The 18800-nt window shown below is 37.2% G+C and overlaps 1 protein-coding gene across 2 annotated transcripts in view; it reads right to left on the bottom strand.

The window, feature by feature from the left end:
* Window positions 1–18800, bottom strand: part of luzp2 (leucine zipper protein 2) — a 134068-nt gene that overhangs the window by 82563 nt on the left and 32705 nt on the right. The window contains exon 1 of one of the 2 annotated variants that reach the window (XM_067389421.1): window positions 16966–16994. The exons of the other annotated variant lie outside the window; for it this stretch is intronic. Within the exon in view, the coding sequence (XP_067245522.1) occupies window positions 16966–16973 (8 nt within the window). The 5' untranslated portion in view covers window positions 16974–16994. Of the gene's footprint in view, window positions 1–16965; window positions 16995–18800 lie in introns of those variants that run through there. 2 annotated transcript variants of the gene reach the window in all.

Consider the following 18800-nt stretch of genomic DNA (forward strand, 5'->3'; position numbering starts at 1 on the left):
AACTATCCAAAAACCCACATTAACACATGAACTCTTCTAAATTAGCATAACAAAACCCTAATTACTGCTAAATCTCCCTTACCATTAATCTTGTGCAAAAAAACATTATATAACACTTAATTTTAGCATTTACTCTCCCTTTCAAGTGCCATGGGCAAAGCATGATGGGAAATATAAATCCCAGCCCAGTTAAAAGAAGTGTTCATACAACTCAAAACAATGAAACACGTTTACACGTGATCAGGTTGTATTTTATATTAACAGAACTTAAAATGAAATACATTTTTGATTAACTGAAAATGTTCAACTATGACAAGTCATGATAGTATATCGAATCAATAGGCATAATTTGTGTGTCATCCAAGCTCAATAAAATAACAATTACAAGCAAAAAGTCTAACAGCATTTCAGAACTTGATTTTTTTATTTCACAACAATATATATATATATATATATATATATATATATATATATATATATATATATATATATATATATATATATATATATATATATATATTTAAGTAATGACTAAAGGTCCCCTGAATTAGTTTTTAGAGTGCATAGGGCTGGATAAATGTTGAAATTAAGTGTTATTTTATATGTTTTTAGTGAAGGGAAAGACCTGTTAGTGTTTATTGCTGTTGTGTTTGACATTTAAAAGAGTTTCTGTAATGTTAAAGTCTTCGTGGTTACCATTGCTGAAAAGTAGACATGAGGGAAAACACTATTTGCGCTAATGCCAGTGACAAGTAGGACACTTTTTGACATTGAGCTGACTTGAAAAAAAGTGTCCCAATCAATCTGAATTCATTCTAATATCTTACTTGTTCATCAAATATACATGTTAACAACTCTAGTAGTTGGAGTGACTTAATTTATTTGAGTAATCAACTTAAAAATTTGTATTTATGCTACAAATTAAGTTCCTTTAACTCAATGCAGTTTGTTGGTTGAATGTAAATTCTCTCAAAGTTGTCATAACTTTAAAAAATTGATGCGTTCATTTTTTTGTAGAGCCAACACATTATTTTTAGAGTACATTTAGTGAACTGCAATTAAAAAGGCTAAAAAACAAGACCCTTACATCCTAAGTTGCCCAAACAGAAATATAGGCGCACATTTTCATTGAACTAAAAAAGCATGAAAACAGCATTGCATAGTTATACTTCAGAACAAAGCATCACTCTGCGATGCCTACATGATAGCTATGACTCATCATGCAGACTACACAATCAAAGAACTTCATAGGAGCTCAACAGCAACGGATGCACGCATACACTCAAACCCATCGTGATTACGAGGAGTTTGCTCAGTAATTTGGCTCTGAACAAGCACATTTGTTCAGTATTTGGTCATGGTGTGGAAATCAGACACAGAAATCCTCTGTGGACTACTCTGTCCCAGTACAGCTGCTGTGAAACTCTGTGCTCTAAATGAACAGCTAAAAAGGGTCACCAGTTATACGACTTTCCATAGATTTACTAGGCTATTTTTTATTTCTAAGGTTAAGTGACTCATAATGTTTACAATAGCTTAATGTTATAGCATTTCATTAATTTAATAAAAATGTCTAGCAACATTTTAGGGGGGAAAAAAGCTGTTCTACTCTTGTCTAGTTAGTGTTTCAAAATCTTGTTATGCTTCATTTTCATCATAATTTTATCTAGTTAACTTTCGCTTTCAACCTAATGGCTGAAGCCACATATCCTTAGAAGAGGCATGCATAATTAGTGATATAATAATCATTAAAAAGATTAGGTTATTGATGCTGCTCTATACATAATCTATAATTGCTTATTTCTTTCTCATAAATGGCCTGAGAAGTTAACACCCTTCCTTGATAATCCCCTTTGATGAGTTCTCAAGACTAAGTGCCAGGTGCTGTACCATATCCAGACAAGCTGCAGTTTCCCTGCCAACAGTGGGCAAGAGAATAATTAACTCGGCGTCCCAATTAAAGAGACACAATCCTGGGAGAGCATTGAAAGACGTGGACCAAATAAGGTAGAGTATACTCAACAGGAGCAGCCCGAAAGGCCCAGATAAATACATTAGAATGAGAAGGGAATCAGATAAAAGATACAGTAAAGAATAGAGGGCAAGAGGGACCCAAATCTAAAGCAAATGAAAAGAGGCTGATAGGATAAAAGCTCTCCAGTAATGACCATTTCATTTATTTCTGCCCTCAGTTTCCCTTTCAAAGAGCTCTGTGGCCACAATAAGAGCTTAAGCACTTTGTGGTATATACCATATTATACACTGCCTATCCTACTAAAAGTAAAATAATAATAGGCATTATTACACAACAAACTCTCACACACACTACATGTTTAATTTCACCGTATGTTATCATCTTGGAAATAATAATAATAATAATAATAATAATAATAATAATAAAAAGTTAATTTGGCTCTTTAACCCAATTTTGGTTATTAACTTTTGGCAATCCAAAAAAATAATGAGTCAAAAAAACATTTGTCACACTGGAAATTGAAGGTCAAGTCGAACACACTGCATTGTGGGAAATAGCACTGGAGTATACAAGTAAATGTGCTTGTATACTGTTTATTTTGGCAAATGTTGAAGTAGGTCATCTATGCATTCTGAACATATATACTGCTGCAATTGAAAGTACATCAGAAAAATGTGGGGGGGGGGGGGGGGGGGGAAGGCAGTAAGACCAAAATAACAAATAAAAGAGTTGGGGAAATGAGATTTAGCCTGATTTAGACAAACAGCCAATTAATGTCACTGTGAGAGGGAAGACTAAATCAATTATGTAGTAACTAATCACAAATTCTATTGGCAAAAATATCTGCTTGTGAGTTATTTATTATGGTAGGCCTCTGGGGTGGCCTGTTTTAATAGGGTGAATTGTCTATCTTGATTTAGTAAGATACTTCCTCTTTTTTTACTGTATAAAGGTTACTGAAAAATCCAATTAACACTAAATCTCATCCTTGTGAAATGTTTAATGGGTTAGAAAAACTGCATGGAACAGGATACAATTTATTATCACATGAGCATAAAGGAGAGATGGTTAATTGTACATTCAATATCGTTTAAATTTGCTGTACTGTATGCGATTCCAGTGCTTGGATGAATGTTAATGATTAATAATAGAATAAAAATGCCATTGTTTTTTAAGAAAGAGGAATGAACTCATTTACCAAGTTAATTTGTTTAATTTGTTGCATGTTCCTGCAGCATTGCCATCCAAAAAATACTCTCAAAATAGCATATAAAAGTCTCTTTAAAATGGCTTACCTGACAGCTAACAATATATTGGTTCAATCTATTATGTAAGTGCCCTCGAACGCTTCTTTATTAAAATAACTAATAATGAAAATTAGTTAATGAACCTGACTACTCTGGAATACAGTCAAATGATATAGGTTACAGAGAAGACTAGAGACACAAAATGTCACTGAGTTTGAATTTGACCTGACACCATTTGCAGGATTCAGGCTTGTTTTGACAGATCTTTACAATGTTTTGAAGGATTGAGGTGACAGACCTCTTTTTACCTCATATTATCTGGCTCACACCTGCATGCAACCAGAGTTTGGCCCTTAACATCTCTGTTGTCAGCGTGTAATGTGATATAAGCTGGGCAGTTCGCAGCAGAACATGAGATTGGTAAGTCCATGGCAGACAGGTAGTCAATATCTAAACAGCAGTCAAGCTGTGACTAGCCGCAAAAGAACCAACTTGGAATAAGGAAAAATCTGAAGGCAAAATGGAGGCCACAGGAAGGAAAAATAAAAATGCCAACAAGGTAAATTCACTTCGATTCAATGTTAATTGCAAATAATGCTATGTTAGGTCCTCAACAAATCATGCTGTTGTTTTCAATTCTTATTCAGCTCATCAGTCCATTGTGATTTAGAGGGGAGAACACATGCTCTGACTCATTTAGATCACCTCTCATCAATGCACGGAAGCAGAAGCTCACACAGCCACCATAAGTCATCAGTGAAATCAGTGGAATTTATTATTTTTTGGATTGCATCCCTGCTGATTTCCATGATAGCGCAGCTGTACTGCTTTTTGTTCTTTTTGTGTGTGTGTGTGTGTTGTGTGAAATATAAAACGAATTGATTCAGACCATTGCTGGACTATTGTAAAAGTTGTTTCTCTCTAGATAGCCCTTATGCTGAACAACCTGAAAAACAGCCAATTAATCCAAATGACCCCAATTCACTGAAATGTTCTGCGTGTTCCAGGTAGATTGTTAATGTTTTTTTTAGTTGTAGGGATTTTTCAGTGGTTCTTTTTGCTATGCAAGTAGGTGGCGACAAGTTAAAATCTGATGGTCCTGAGATGGCAGTTTTGTCTCGGGTCCAGCATAGGTACTGAAACAACAAACAATCAGATTTTTACACCCCAGTCTTAGGAGACAATTTAAAGGTGCCATCGAACGTTTTTTTACAAGATGTAATATAAGTCTAAGGTGTCCCCTGAATGTGTCTGTGAAGTTGCAGCTCAAAATACCCCATAGATTTTTTTTTTAATTAATTTTTTTAAACTGCCTATTTTGGGGCATCATTAACTATGCACCTATTCATGCTGCGGCCCCTTTAAATGCTCACGCTCCTCCCCGCCCCCAGAGCTCGCGCTTGCCTTGAACACCATAAACAAAGTTGACACAGCTAATATAACCCTCAAAATGGATCTTTACAAAGTGTTCGTCATGCAGCATGTCTAATCACGTAAGTACAGTGTTTATTTGGATGTTAACATTTGATTCTGAATGAGTTTGATGGTGCTCTGCGGCTAACGGCTAATGCTACACTGTTGGAGAGATTTATAAAGAATGAAGTTGTGTTTATGAATTATACAGACTGCAAGTGTTTAAAAATGAAAATAGCGACGGCTCTTGTCTCCGTGAATACAGTAAGAAACGATGGTAACTTTAACCACATTTAACAGTACATTAGCAACATGCTAACAAAACATTTAGAAAGACAGTTTACAAATATCACTAAAAATATCATGTAATCATGGATCATGTCAGTTATTATCGCTCCATCTGCCATTTTTCACTATTGTCCTTGCTTGCTTATCTAGTCTGATGATTCAGCTGTGCACAGATCCAGACGTTAATACTGGCTGCCCTTGTGTAATGCCTTGAACATGGGCTGGCATATGCAAATATTGGGGTCATACATATTAATGATCCCGACTGTTACGTAACAGTCAGTGTTATGTTGAGATTCGCCTGTTCTTCAGAGGTCTTTTAAACAAATGAGATTTATATAAGAAGGAGGAAACAATGGAGTTTGAGACTCACTGTATGTCATTTCCATGTGACAAACATGGAACATTCCATGGAAATTTTGTTGGATTTGAAATGAAGTTTCAACATGTATCCGTTGTTTTACATTAGAAGTATGTAAGCCCATTTTCAATAAGAAAATAAACTCAACATTTTGACATGTTACATCATAATTCTGACTTTTTATCTCAGAATTATTACTTAGTACTGTATGTCAAATTTGACTTTTTATTTCATAATTATAACTTACCAAAGCACTTGGTAATTTTTTGAAAAAAGTAAGCATGAAGGGCCACCCCTAAACCTAATCCTCAGTTGGCGAAATGACCCCAGTTTGATTAAAACTATTGAAATGTTTGGTGTGTTCCAGGTAAACTGTACATTTATTAGTGATTTTTCAGTGATTTTCAGTGATTCTTTCTGCAAGTTACATTGTTAGGCCAATAGGTGGCTACAGTTATCTGAGTGAGTCATTGAGTCATTTATTCAACCATGTTTAATTAAATTTAATTAACAAAAATAGTAACTGTCTTTGAATTAGTGAAAAAACAGAAGGTGAAAGTGACATGCTAACCCATATGGATGGATCATTATTACAGTTATTATTATGTTTTTCACTTGCAATAATCATGTTGGTCTAAATATCGCAGTCAAAAACAGTAGGCTACTACTAAACAGGATTTGAAATACAGTATGTTGGATTGAAAATGAAGTTTCAAAAGTATCATTTGTTTTACATTAGAAGTATGAAAGCCCATTTTCGGCACATAGGGAAAAAAAAAAAAAAATCACCATTCTAACCTTCACCTTTTTACATCATAATTCTGACTTTATCTCATAATCATGACTTAGTACTGCATGTCAAATTTGACTTTTTATCTCATAATAATGAGTTAGTATCTCAAAATTTTCATAATTATAACTTACCAAAGCATTTTTTTCTTATTTGGCAGAAATGGGCAGAGAGTCAAAAGCTAGATTTTTAACCTAATCTAATTAATTTCCCTGCTCTGAAACTAAAACAAAGCGTCCAAAACAAGTACAGGTTTCACAGCCCTAATAAGACTGCAACGGACTACAAGAAAAATGATGAATTAAACATACACCACCTAGAGTGCTGTAGACTAATGCAATTGAGAAAACGTCCTCTCCACCATCGACCCAGCTTGTCTAGAATTCACCTGCAGTGCATCCTCATCCTCTTCATTTAGTCAAGCCTTAGTCTATTGATATCATCATTTCTCTCACTTCACCAGAGCCTCTCCAGAATCATAATTATGACAGCATCAGGCTCGGCCTCGGATCGTGTCTCCGAACGCTGTCAGTAATAGGTCATTTACGGGCTTCTCTCCACCGCATCCAATCAGACACCAGAACTGTGTCAGTCCCTGCCTCCAGGCTCACGCTCACCTCTTCAGACTGACATTTATGGGTTTGAGATGGAGCCTCGAGGACCATCACGACCAAGACGAGTCTTAAAGATGGACTCCGTGTGAGTGGGTTTTATTTAGTTCTGTCGAAGGGACCTGAAGGCTCAGAGGCAACAGCTGTTCCCGCAGCTAACTGTGACTAATGTTGCAAAGCTGTGGATGTGGAAGCGAGGAATGCAAAGCTCTATACCTTCTGTTGCGATAATCCTACAGCAATGCTACAGTATAGTCAGTGATGATTGCTTGTGTGGTAGGCCTAATGCTTGTTGTACAGAAGCCAGTATGCAATGCATATTGACATTGATGAGCTCAAATGTAAATCCACCAAAAGAATGACTAAAATATTCCTAAATATTTGCCTATTTGTGCATTTTTATTTTTATGTCATGCTGCTGACTAGGTCCGTGGGTTAGTATTTGACCACATACGCCTATCTAGGTCAGTGAAAGAGTGGATGAGTTCCCATGGCAATGGGGCCGTGTAAATTTAGTCATCGACCTACGTGCGGCTTTCTCTCCACTACTAGCGTTGAACTCTGGCTCTCAACCGTCCATTTTGAGGACAAAGCGTGTGTCATCATTGATGAGGTGCTGCGTGTTATCAACACGGGCGTGTAGGTGATATGATTCAAAGGTCGTATTTGCGGATGCTACAGCGGCTGGAATAATTGTCATCACGTTGGAACCATGGCCCTCAGAGATTGTGACACACAGCTGCAGTTGTGTTTATGACCCTGCACATTTCTGGGTCAGCATGCAGTTATCAGTGCTGTAGCTCTGTCATAAGCAAGACTACATAACAGCATCCCGCAGTGCCTTGGATAGTGTAGGCGGGTCTTTTCTTACTCTGGCTAAATATCCAAATTGAATCATGACCTCCAAGTCTGACCCAAATGCAACAACCAACACATTAGTAAGATCTGAAGCCGTACGGTCTTAGCAACCCCATCATTAGAAAGCGAGACTAAATTCAATGCGGTACAAATGTGAAAGATATTACTGAAGGAAAGCGGCTGAAATTAAATCTGATACCTGTAAGGCAAAGAATCCTTTTAGTCATTTGATTTGCCTCTTACTTAAACTCAAAGAATATCATGGCTTCTGCGAGTAAAATGTCTCTTAAAAATCACATTAGAGAGGAAACAACAGAGAATTGTTCTTTTTTTTTTTTTTTTTGAGACAATTGTACAGGTTGTAGCACCTGTATGGTTCTTCGTAATGCAACAAAAGTCTGATAATGTTTGGAACAGGGCAGCCAAGATTGGTTTTCTTATAAGGAGATAACACCAAGACCTTGCTGAAGGCTATGGCATGTTAAATCTAATTTTCAAACTGGGGGAAGCTAATGGATTGTACGAAAAACAAAGGAAGACAATCATTTTGGGATTAGAGAGCCTCCTCTCAGATGCACAAATACATCTATATAAATCATCTCATTCCACAGCCGTAAAACCAATCACAAACGCACACAAAAAAGCTCACAAACCATCAGTAGAGACACTTTATGCCAAGTTTCCACTGGCAGGTTGACAACTTCCAGTGAGGTAACAAAGATCAGAAGGTTTTAGGATGGAAGCATGCATAACACGCTGGGAGATTTGAGTAGGTGCTGTCGGAGGTTAAGCTGATTAAGACAGTCATGATATGCCAGTTTTGTCACGGGTCCAGCATGCTAGGTACTGAAACCGCAAACAATCAGATATTTACAACCCGATCTTAGGAGAAACGTAACTTAAAGGATTAGTTCACTTCAGAATGAAAATTTCCTGATCATTTACTCACCCCCATGTCATCCAAGATGTTCATGTCTGTCTTTCTTCAGTTGAAAAGAAATTAAGGTTTTTGAGGAAAACATTCCAGGATTTTTCTCCATATAGTTGACTTCACTGGGGTTCAGCAGGTTGAAGGTCCAAATGTCAGTTTCAGTGCAGCTTCAAAGACGATCCCAGACGAGGAATAAGAGTCTTATCTAGTGAAACAATCAGTCATTTTCTAAAAAAAATAAATAAAAATTGACATACTTTTTAACCACAAAATGGGCGTCTTGCACTACTCTGCGATTTGCCACGCATTACGTAATCACATTGGAAAGGTCAGGCGTGACAGGCGGAAGTACTGCGGTAGGGTGAAAAACTCCATCTCATTTTATCCTCCAAGCTTTAAAATCGTCTGACATTGCCATTTTACCTTTTTGTTTTGTAAAGGGCATTTGACTTAGTCTTCGCTTGTTCGCTTTGTAAACACTTGATCCGTACCTCCACCTACGTCACGCATGACCTTTCCAACATATTAACATAATGCGTGCCGCATCATAGAGCAGTGCAAGACAAGCATTTGTGGTTAAAAGTATATAATTTATTTATTTTTTTTAGAAAATGGCCAATCCTTTTTGATCCCTATTCCTCGGCTGGGATCGTGTAGAGCCCTATGAAACCATATTGAAACTGCAATTTGGACCTTCAACCCGTTGTACCCCAGTGAAGTCCATTATATGGAGAAAAATCCTGGAATGTTTTCCTTAAAAACCTTAATTTCTTTTCGACTGAAGAACGAAAGACATATCTTGAATGACATGGGGTGAGTAAATTATCAGGAAATTTGAATTCTGAAGTGAACTAATACTTTAAGTTTTGGCAAATTTGTTGTCAAATTCGTATGGATTTGTATGATTTCAGTTGTATGAAACATTTTTAGAAAAAACTAAGCATGAAGGTCCTCCCCTAACCCTAACCCTCAGTTGGGCAGATTGTACAAGTTGTATTGAAATATGAATTTGCCACCAATTCGCCAAAACGTAAAACTGTTACGAATTGCCATGAAAGTGTTGGACCTTTAGTTTATACTGTAGGTACAAAATGTGTGTTGTCTTGAAAACTGAAATTGCAGACACAGTACACAGTTACACAGTTCCTTTAGGAAGTCATAGGTGAGATATGACTGTCAAATGATCACCCAAAGGAATGGGCTTCTTCATCTGCCAGTCATTCTTGACAAAATTCACGGAGACAGCAGCTCCCTGAAATATAAATATGTACTCAGAGTACCTTAAGGGTCGATCTAATCAATAAGCCTGTGGGAGCTCACTGTCACATTAAATTTGAGGCCGGAATGCTCACACAAAATGGGTGGCTCAGACTTCCCAGAAGGGGAGGGCATTGATAGGCGGTTACCCACTAATTCAGAGATCCTTGTCAATCACTGTAGGACAACAAATACATCAGTCTCACTAGAACAGCACCAAAAGAGATAAAAAAAAAGAGGTAAATTGAAGAAAAAAAAAGAGAAATATTTCACCCCAATCAATCAATGTCATTCTCATTATGTCACTTAGTATCAAATGCCCATATGCCGTTATATTTTCACTGAACATTTTTGTAGAGAATCTTTAGCTCCATAAATCAGTCCATTTGGCTTGTGCACTATATTCCAGGTCTTCTCAAGACATATGACAGCTTTGGCTTGAGAACAGCTCTTAAATATGGTGTTTATGGTGCAGGCTGGATGTCTATATGATTGAATGTCACAGGTTCTTGTATATATTATGATCAAATGGCATGATGTCCAACCTGGTGAAGATTTTCAGTAAATAATCACTCTTAAATACTAAGGTTCTTTATTGGTGTCAATGGTTCCATGAAGATCCTTTAACATCCATGAAACCTTTCCATTGCAATTAAGGTTCTTTAGATTATTAAAATGTTCTTCACACTAAGAAAAATTGTTACTTTTAATAACTCTTCACTGAAAGATTCTTTGGGGAACCAAAAATGGTTCTTCTGTGGCATCGCTGCAAAAAAAAAACCCTTATGGAACAGTTATTTTTAAGAGTGATGGATAAATTCGGGCAAAGTTCATCACACAAAGCTATTGTATAGCTTCAGAAGATTTGGAATATGCAGCCAAAGTCACATAGACAGACATTATAAACATTTGTTGCATGGAAGCTCCTTTCGTGTTCAAAAAACGGCAAAAGGGTTTGGAATAACATTAGGGTGAGAAACTAATGACATATATACTGTACACCGCCATTCAAAAGTTTGGGGTCAGTATGCTTTTATATGGTTTTTGGAAGAAGCCTATGTGCAAGCATATGTGCAAGCTGCACGTGGCAGGCAAAGCAGGCACTCCTGTGGACACCACACATCAGTGCTGATTGCAGCTCACAGTACTTCCTGATTACCCTCCCATGGGCTGACAGTGGCATGACTTCTCCTGTAGCGTCCTTCTTTCTGTAGGGAACACCTGAGTAGAGTCCCCTACTGGAGCGGAAACTGGCGTGCGCCAACCTTTCCGAACCCCCTGCCAAGGAACACATATGTCCGCCTGTTTGCTCACTAGCCAGACCTTGAGGCAAAGGGATAGATAGCAACATGGAGTTCTAGTTGTATTTCTTTCTCTTTTTTTATAGGTCTCCTATGCAGCCCACAGAAAAAAAAAATGATTCAGAGACCGAAGCAAACATTCGGTCACACAGATCTCCCAGGAATGTTGCTGCAGAGTCTGGTCAAGAATGATAGTTCATGGTTGAATGAAGCTGGACATATTGTTATACTGTCCTCAAGATATATCTGCACAGTTATACTGAACTGTGTACTTATAACTGAATCAAGGATCTGATTCCCTGGATCTGAACAAGCCCTTTAAATAAAAAAGAAAATAAGATGAAATCATTAAGTGATTATTGCAGGTAATTAATTCTGCTATCACAACCAGTTGGCACTTTCCGTAAATATTTTCATTTTTATTTCAATTGTAGTGTTGATTTCATTCCTCAAGGTCAACCATTCAACCTTATTGCCCAAGTTATTAAAGAAATGAATGTGTTTGTTTGTATAATTATATACGTTTAACTAGTTAGAAAATAAAATTTGCTAATAAAACAAAACAAAACTCCCACACTTGATATTAGGGTCCAATTCTCACTATTAAATAAATATTAAATATGACGATTGCCTATTGCTCCTAATTACTGCTGATTAATAGTTAGTAAGGTAGTTGTTAAGTTTAGGAATTGGGTAGAATTAAGGGATGTAGAATATAGTTATTATAGGCATTAAAGCCACAATATGTAAGATTTTTGGATTAAAATATCCAAAATCCGCTAGAACAATGTTATATATTTTGTTGACTTGTGTACTTACAGTATCCCAAATGTTTCAAAGAGTGATAAAAATCCAGAGAAATAAGTGTCCGTGTGTAGCCTATCAATGACATCACATCCGCGTTACCCTCGGTTTCCGGGTTTATTTTGGAGAAACCATGGAAACACTAACAACACTTTAATATATTATGTGTTTTATTAGACAGGTGAGCAATTGTTTGGATACATTCATTGACAGAAAACGAATCATGTTATATAGCTTAACACAGTAAGTCTCAGGGCCCTATAATACACCCGGCGCAATGCGATGCAAGGCGCAGCGCAAGTATGTTTGCTAGTTTGCGTCTGGCGCCGTTTGCATTTTCCCATTCAGCGCCACGTCCTTAAATTAGTAAATGCATTTGCACCATTTGGTGCGCCCATGGGCGTACTGGTGTAAAAAAGAGGTGTGTTCAGGTGCATTGCTGGCGCATTGCTATTTTAAGGAGCTGAAAACAGACTGCGCCATAGACCAACTCAAACCTGGTCTAAAGTCTAAAGTCAATGGCACAATATTTATTTGTTAGAGCGCGTTGGTAGAAACTGCGCCTCTGGGCGCGTCAACAGTTCGTGTCGACTTTGCTTATTACACACAGGGATACGCATCACACAAACATGCCAAATATTAAAAACAAAAGGATTACAGTGTAAAAGAATATTATTGTGTAGGCTACATAAATATAAAAATGTAATGATGAATAGTCATTGCGTGTATTAGAATTAGGCTACCTATTTTCAATTCAGCCTATTACTACTTATAATGATGAACGAAATTGGCTAATTAATTGAACAATCGTGCCAATACACACACATATATATTAACTGACTCATCGCGCGGAGCAATTTGAAAGCCTGCATTTGCAAGCCCGCTTTAACTTAAGCAGATCGGTTTCTTCGCTTGAAAAGCGTTCAACTTTTCCGCCAACAAATTCCGCCATGTAACTAATTGTAGCAATCCACCATGGCGCGAGCGTATCTCGCTCTTAAAGGGAATGGGAGATGACACTCTGATTGGTTTATTGAACGTTACGCCTATTACTCATTAAGGGAATATAGACAACCCATTTCAAAAATGCGCCCCGGCGCACGGACCGTTTTTCCGTCGTTAAAATAGCAAAAGTGGATTTGGACACGCCCTGAGTGCACCTGCGCCGTGTGCTTTACACTTTGCGTTTAGATCGTTAAAATAGGGCCCTTAGTGTTTAAACCTTTTTTTTCTTGATTTACTGAGAATACCATGTTTTACCATGCCTAATATAGATCTAGCTTACTGCAGTGTGCAACAAGTGTCTCATAGCAGCCGCCGGGTGAATGCAGAGTAACACTATAACAACTTTCAACATACAAATGTATCTAATATGATAAAACAGCTCTGCTTTTCCCCACATACGCATGACCGAAATTGCAACTGCGGCATAATAAAAGCTCCGCTGCTCTTGAGACGTTTCTCACACTCGTCTCTCATTAGCAATCGCTCCAGCGGCCTTGTTTCTGCTCTCACAGCACTCGGCCCTGCTCTGCTTCAAACTACAGTTATATTAATATTAATATTCTCATCCATGAACATGATTTCTGCCCAAGTCCCATCCTGATTCATTTCCACATGGCTGTAGACGTGAAGACAACACCTTCAGCGAAATCAAGGCATCATCAAGCTACGCCTTTGTTTTGAATAGGTGACCTCTAGTGGTGAAAAATTACATAGTGTGCCTTTAATATGTGCTTTATAAGTACTAATAAACAGCTAATATCCTAGTAATATGCATGCTAATAAGGAACAAGTTAATAGTGAGATTTGGATCCTAAACTAAACTAAAGCATTACTCGAAACTCATATTTTGGTAACATGGTTGCAAAAATTATTTTCTATTCATTGGCTCATGTATTATTTAATTCGACTTCCTGAGTTTGGCAATCAGCCTCTTTCTGTGCATCTCGTTCCAAAAAGAAACAACTTTTTTTAAAGAGTTCTCAAGAGTTGTAGGCCCCTGTACCCTACAGTACTTGTGGAAAGTGCCAGTTGCTAAACAGAGATAAACAGACATTACAATGGACCCACTTCCATCACATAAAACTTTTCATTCAGTTTCTTTGCAACATGAATTCAGTGCAGCAGTGACAACACGGTTTCAATCACATAAGTGAGTGTTAGCTCAATGTACTAAGAGTGTCTGGGGAATGCAGATAGATGGCTAAGCAGGACTGGATGCTTGGCATTTTGCGACTCCAGGGACAGTAGTTTGCAGCACTTCCGTTTTTTTAAGTCTGTAGCTCAGGATTATTCTCTTGATGCATTGATGCAGCAGGATCATTGCTTTCCTTGTGTTCTTACATTAACATTATAAGTTATAGACCAATTAGAACACAGAGAATCCACACTGCAGCAATAAAGACAGACAAAGTTCTCCATAAATCTACTTTGGACCCAGAAAGACCTTTTGTTTTGATCATGGTCTGTGTCCTGCAGGGTTGCGACGTAACTGTAAATTGCTACTTAGAAGCACGTCATTCCCATTCACCTTTAAAGCTCCCGCAATGCTAAACTACACAATTCTGGGGTGGAAATAAAGAAGCTTATAGGCTTTACCTAGCAGGGGCCAACCATAGACAGCCAGTTTGGCAAATCCCTGCAAATACAACATCTGTGCTAATCAGGTTGCGTTGGAGGTTACGCTGCATTATTGGTCCTATCCATTAGGTTAATAGGATTTACACTGTTATGTTAGCAGGCTCTGCGCTGTCTGCTTTAAACAGCGGCCTAAGGAACATTATGGATCGTATTTGCATTACGCAAGCCCAGAGTGACTCGTGAAATCAAAGCCTCTCAATACGAACACCTTTTGCAAATCTTTATTACTTTCATTAAACCTAATGAAATCCTATGGATTTCTTCATTTAAAACCTCCAGGTTTGAAACCTTATCAGGATCGAATAAATCAAGAGCATAAAACATTGAGATTTATTTTGCACCGCTTATGAGTTCTAGCTAAAGATTCTTACGGTATTACACACTATATCAGCAGAAGGTCTCTTCAGTGATCAAATTACAATAAATGTCCAAATGTAATTTTGTTATATTTTGTTTGACAGAAGTCTCTTTCAGTTTTAATCAGGGAAATCTCATTCAAAAGAAACTCATTATGTGGGGTCAGTGAGTAGATGAAGAAACTGAAACTCATTCTCTTTTTATGAATACCGGAGAACGTATCAGGATAACGCTGGCCGTAGAATAGTTATTCTTTGCACATCATTACATTTTTTTCCATTTCAAGAGCCTCATTTCATTTTCAAAGCATCAATTTCCTCTGCTTTGCCCTCATTTTAATTGCTGTTTTTTTGCCATCCCTTGTTTCCAAGAAAGTGCAATAATGAGATATTAAAAATATGGCATGAAACCAAACTTTTTGGCAGAAGCCAACAACAAAATTAGACCTTTTAAATGACATTCACTTGATAAAGAACAATATTTGCAAAGCAGAAACTGTGAGACCTTCCTGTGACACAGCTGATTATTCATGCCTGTCTGACCTTCCTGTTGAGGGAATTTAATAAAGCCAATCCAAGAAGCACTTCACGGAAATGCTGTTAAACATCAACACGAGAAGAGTCAAAGTGGAGAAGAAATAAGTTTTAGGGACTGAGGGAGACAACTTTCTCTACAAACAATCAAATATTCCCTTCCTGTTGACTCTCAGCCTTAAATGTTGATCTTCTGAGCTTCTTTATCACTTGTCATTCACATGTTCAAAAGGATTCAGTTGGTAACGTGGGTGGTTTTTGTCATCTCCACATACAGAGAGAAAAGCCATACACGAGGGGCTGAGCTGGTGGATTGACAGGCGGCACTTAAGCATCCGTGCTGAGCCTGTTTCATGTGCTTTATTCCTACACGTTGAATATTAATAGAAAAAAATTTAACCACAACTCAACTCCCACAAACTTTCTCTTTCCCTTTTCTCTGTCTTCAGTTGCCGACACCCTCTACACTACACCAGTAAGTTCAAGGCATTGTTGAAGAACTGAACTTATGAAATGCCAGTATTTGCATTGGATATGAGATCACAGGATTCTTATTCCAAGGCACAAGACTGTCTTTTACCCAATTTATATGCAAGGCCTCTTTTGTCCAAGCCCCACAAGGCCTGCAAGTTGTTGAATCTAGATTCTACACAGCCCCCTGTGACAATGTCCTTGTTTTCAATGACAGTTTAAATTGTGGAGCGCTTGTCTGATTGTCCAAGGTTAAGATAAGATTGCAAAGGCCAAAGCAACCAGGGCTCCCCTGGATCAACCACTAATCGCTCACCTGCAACTAAGACTTGGGCTAATCAGTCTGAGTAACTTCTACATGTGGGAGTAAACTAAACTGAACTAGGACAATTACACAATATCATTTCTCAGCACAGTCTAATCTTGTGGCATTTTCATGTTTAATAGGTTCAGTGGGTTCCTCAAAATTGGCTAAGGGTAATTAAATGTAACAAATCATGTAAAAATGTATTATCTTTTATTGGAAAATTGGATCAAACTTTGATAATTGCATTTATCTTTTAAATTAATGTCAAGTTTATAATTTATTACATCAGCATACCGTATGAGAGTCAAATTAGAGGACTCTCACACAAAGTTGTTTTTATTGTCTATTATAACAAAAAAAATATTTTATTTAACCCCATAAAAATGCAGATCCTGTTCTAAATAATTTTGACTCATATAGACCTTATGTGCCAGAGAAACGTGCACGCAGCCACGTTGAGAATTTTGTCTTTGTATTTCCGTTTTGCGATAACCCTGTATATTCCTATGCATCGCTGTCAAAGAATAATTAGCTGGTGAAGTGGATTTACTTACTGTAGAGTTAACAAAAGTTATCATGAGCATTATAGTGTTTGAGGCAGATTTCTTAATGTCAGTAGACTAGCATGATTTTAAAACGAACAGTTCATTCATAAATATGTAAGATTGCTGTGGAAATACAAACTGGAAGTCAAAAGACAATGAGCGCAGTGCTAAAAAGAGGCAGGGCTACATAAGGTCTATAGAACCCTTTATGTCAATAAGGTTCTATAAAAGGATACATTTTAAAGGTGCCCTAGAATCAAAAATTGAATTTACCTTGGCATAGTTGAATAACAAGAGTTCAGTTCATGGAAATGACATACAGTGAGTCTCAAACTCCATTGTTTCCTCCTTCTTGTTCCTTATTAATGTCTGGAGCTGCACAGCTGAATCATCAGACTAGTTAAGCAAGAAAGAACAATAGCGAAAAATGGCAGATGGAACAATAATAACTGACATGATCCATGATATCATGATATTTTTATTGATATTTGTAAATTGTCTTTAGAAATGTTTTGTTAGCATGTTGCTAATGTACTGTTAAATGTGGTAAAAGTTACCATCGTTTCTTACTGTATTCACGGAGACAAGACTGTCGTTATTTTCATTATTAAACACTTGCTGTCTGTATAATTCATAAACACAACTTCATTCTTTATAAATCTCTCCAACAGTGTGTAATGTTAGCTTTAGCCCCAGAGCATATAGCCTCAAACTCATTCAGAATCAAATGTAAACATCCAAATACCATACTCACATGATCTGCCGCATGCATGCAGCATACATGAGGAACATCTTGTAAAGATCCATTTGAGGGTTATATTAGCTGTGTGAACTTTGTTTATGCACTGTATTATAGTCGAGAGCTCGGGGGGCAGGGAGCGCGTGATTTAAAGGGGCCGCAGCCTGAATCGGTGCGTAGTTAATGATGCCCCAAAATAGGCAGTTAAAAAAAATTAATTTAAAAAAAAATCTATGGGGTATTTTGAGCTGAAACTTCACAGACACATCCAGGGGACACCTTAGACTTACATTACATCTTGTAAAAACTGGTTCTAGGGCAAATGATTGCATAATACTTTCATGTTTAATGGATTATTTCAATTTTTTCTAGTGTTAAAGTATGCTTATGTGCAGTTTAATTCATAACATTTAATCAAAATAAATGAATTGACAAATGACAACATTAATTATAACTTAAAACATTAAGTGCCTGGCAGAACCCTTAAGGTTCTATATAGAACCTTTTCTTCTAAGAGTGTGGGTTGCATAATTTTTATAAAGTGCAAAATATACTGGGTCCCACTGAAAAATTTTAACAAAAAAAAAAAGTCTCCTTTTTTTATTATTAGTTATTGGGATAGCAATTTCATTGAAAAGTTCTCATGAATTTCTGAGTTTGTATTTGGCATGTTTTCCTTTTGCCTTAATCACAGCATGCATTAACACTCAGTTTCGACATGGATTACTGAACAAGAATACATGAACAGGTGTTGGCCTGCCATCATCTGTTAGCAGGCGTGACAAGGTTTTTCATTCCAGCATATAATAATGAAATTAGCTTTGTAATAAGTGTTATAAAACCTTACAGCAAGTGACAGACTGAGAGATCTCTTATACAACTCTGGGAAGGTGATGGAAAGGTAAGAACAAATTATTTGCTCACAGTGCTTCTTTCTCACCACAAATGACTAGAGAAGAATAACATACAACCTGCTAGAGAAAGACAGGGTGCTAGCTACAGTATGTATTACTGATGTTTTTATATCCATGGTTTATGAGAGGGAATGTCTCATGAATGTCTCAGTGCTTCATGGTCAAATGTACACATAAAGCCAACCAAGGATTTGCTTTGGTTTTGCTAGCCTATTGCATTTTTATGAGTGTTCAAATGAAAGTTTAGTCAGGCTCCATGCGGATGATGTCCTGGAATTTCCAACACACACGCAAGACAAACACAATCAGAATTGAGCTGGGCATTGAAGGATTTCAGATATTTCAAGGACAAATATGGAATAAATATTGATTAGGTGCACATGGACATACTCTGTAATCTGATGACAATGTCTCTGTTGGACAGAGCATTGCTTCTTATTCATCCAGTTTTGCAG

This window comes from Chanodichthys erythropterus, chromosome 7, assembly GCF_024489055.1.
Source record: "Chanodichthys erythropterus isolate Z2021 chromosome 7, ASM2448905v1, whole genome shotgun sequence".
Taxonomy (NCBI): Eukaryota; Metazoa; Chordata; class Actinopteri; order Cypriniformes; family Xenocyprididae; genus Chanodichthys; species Chanodichthys erythropterus.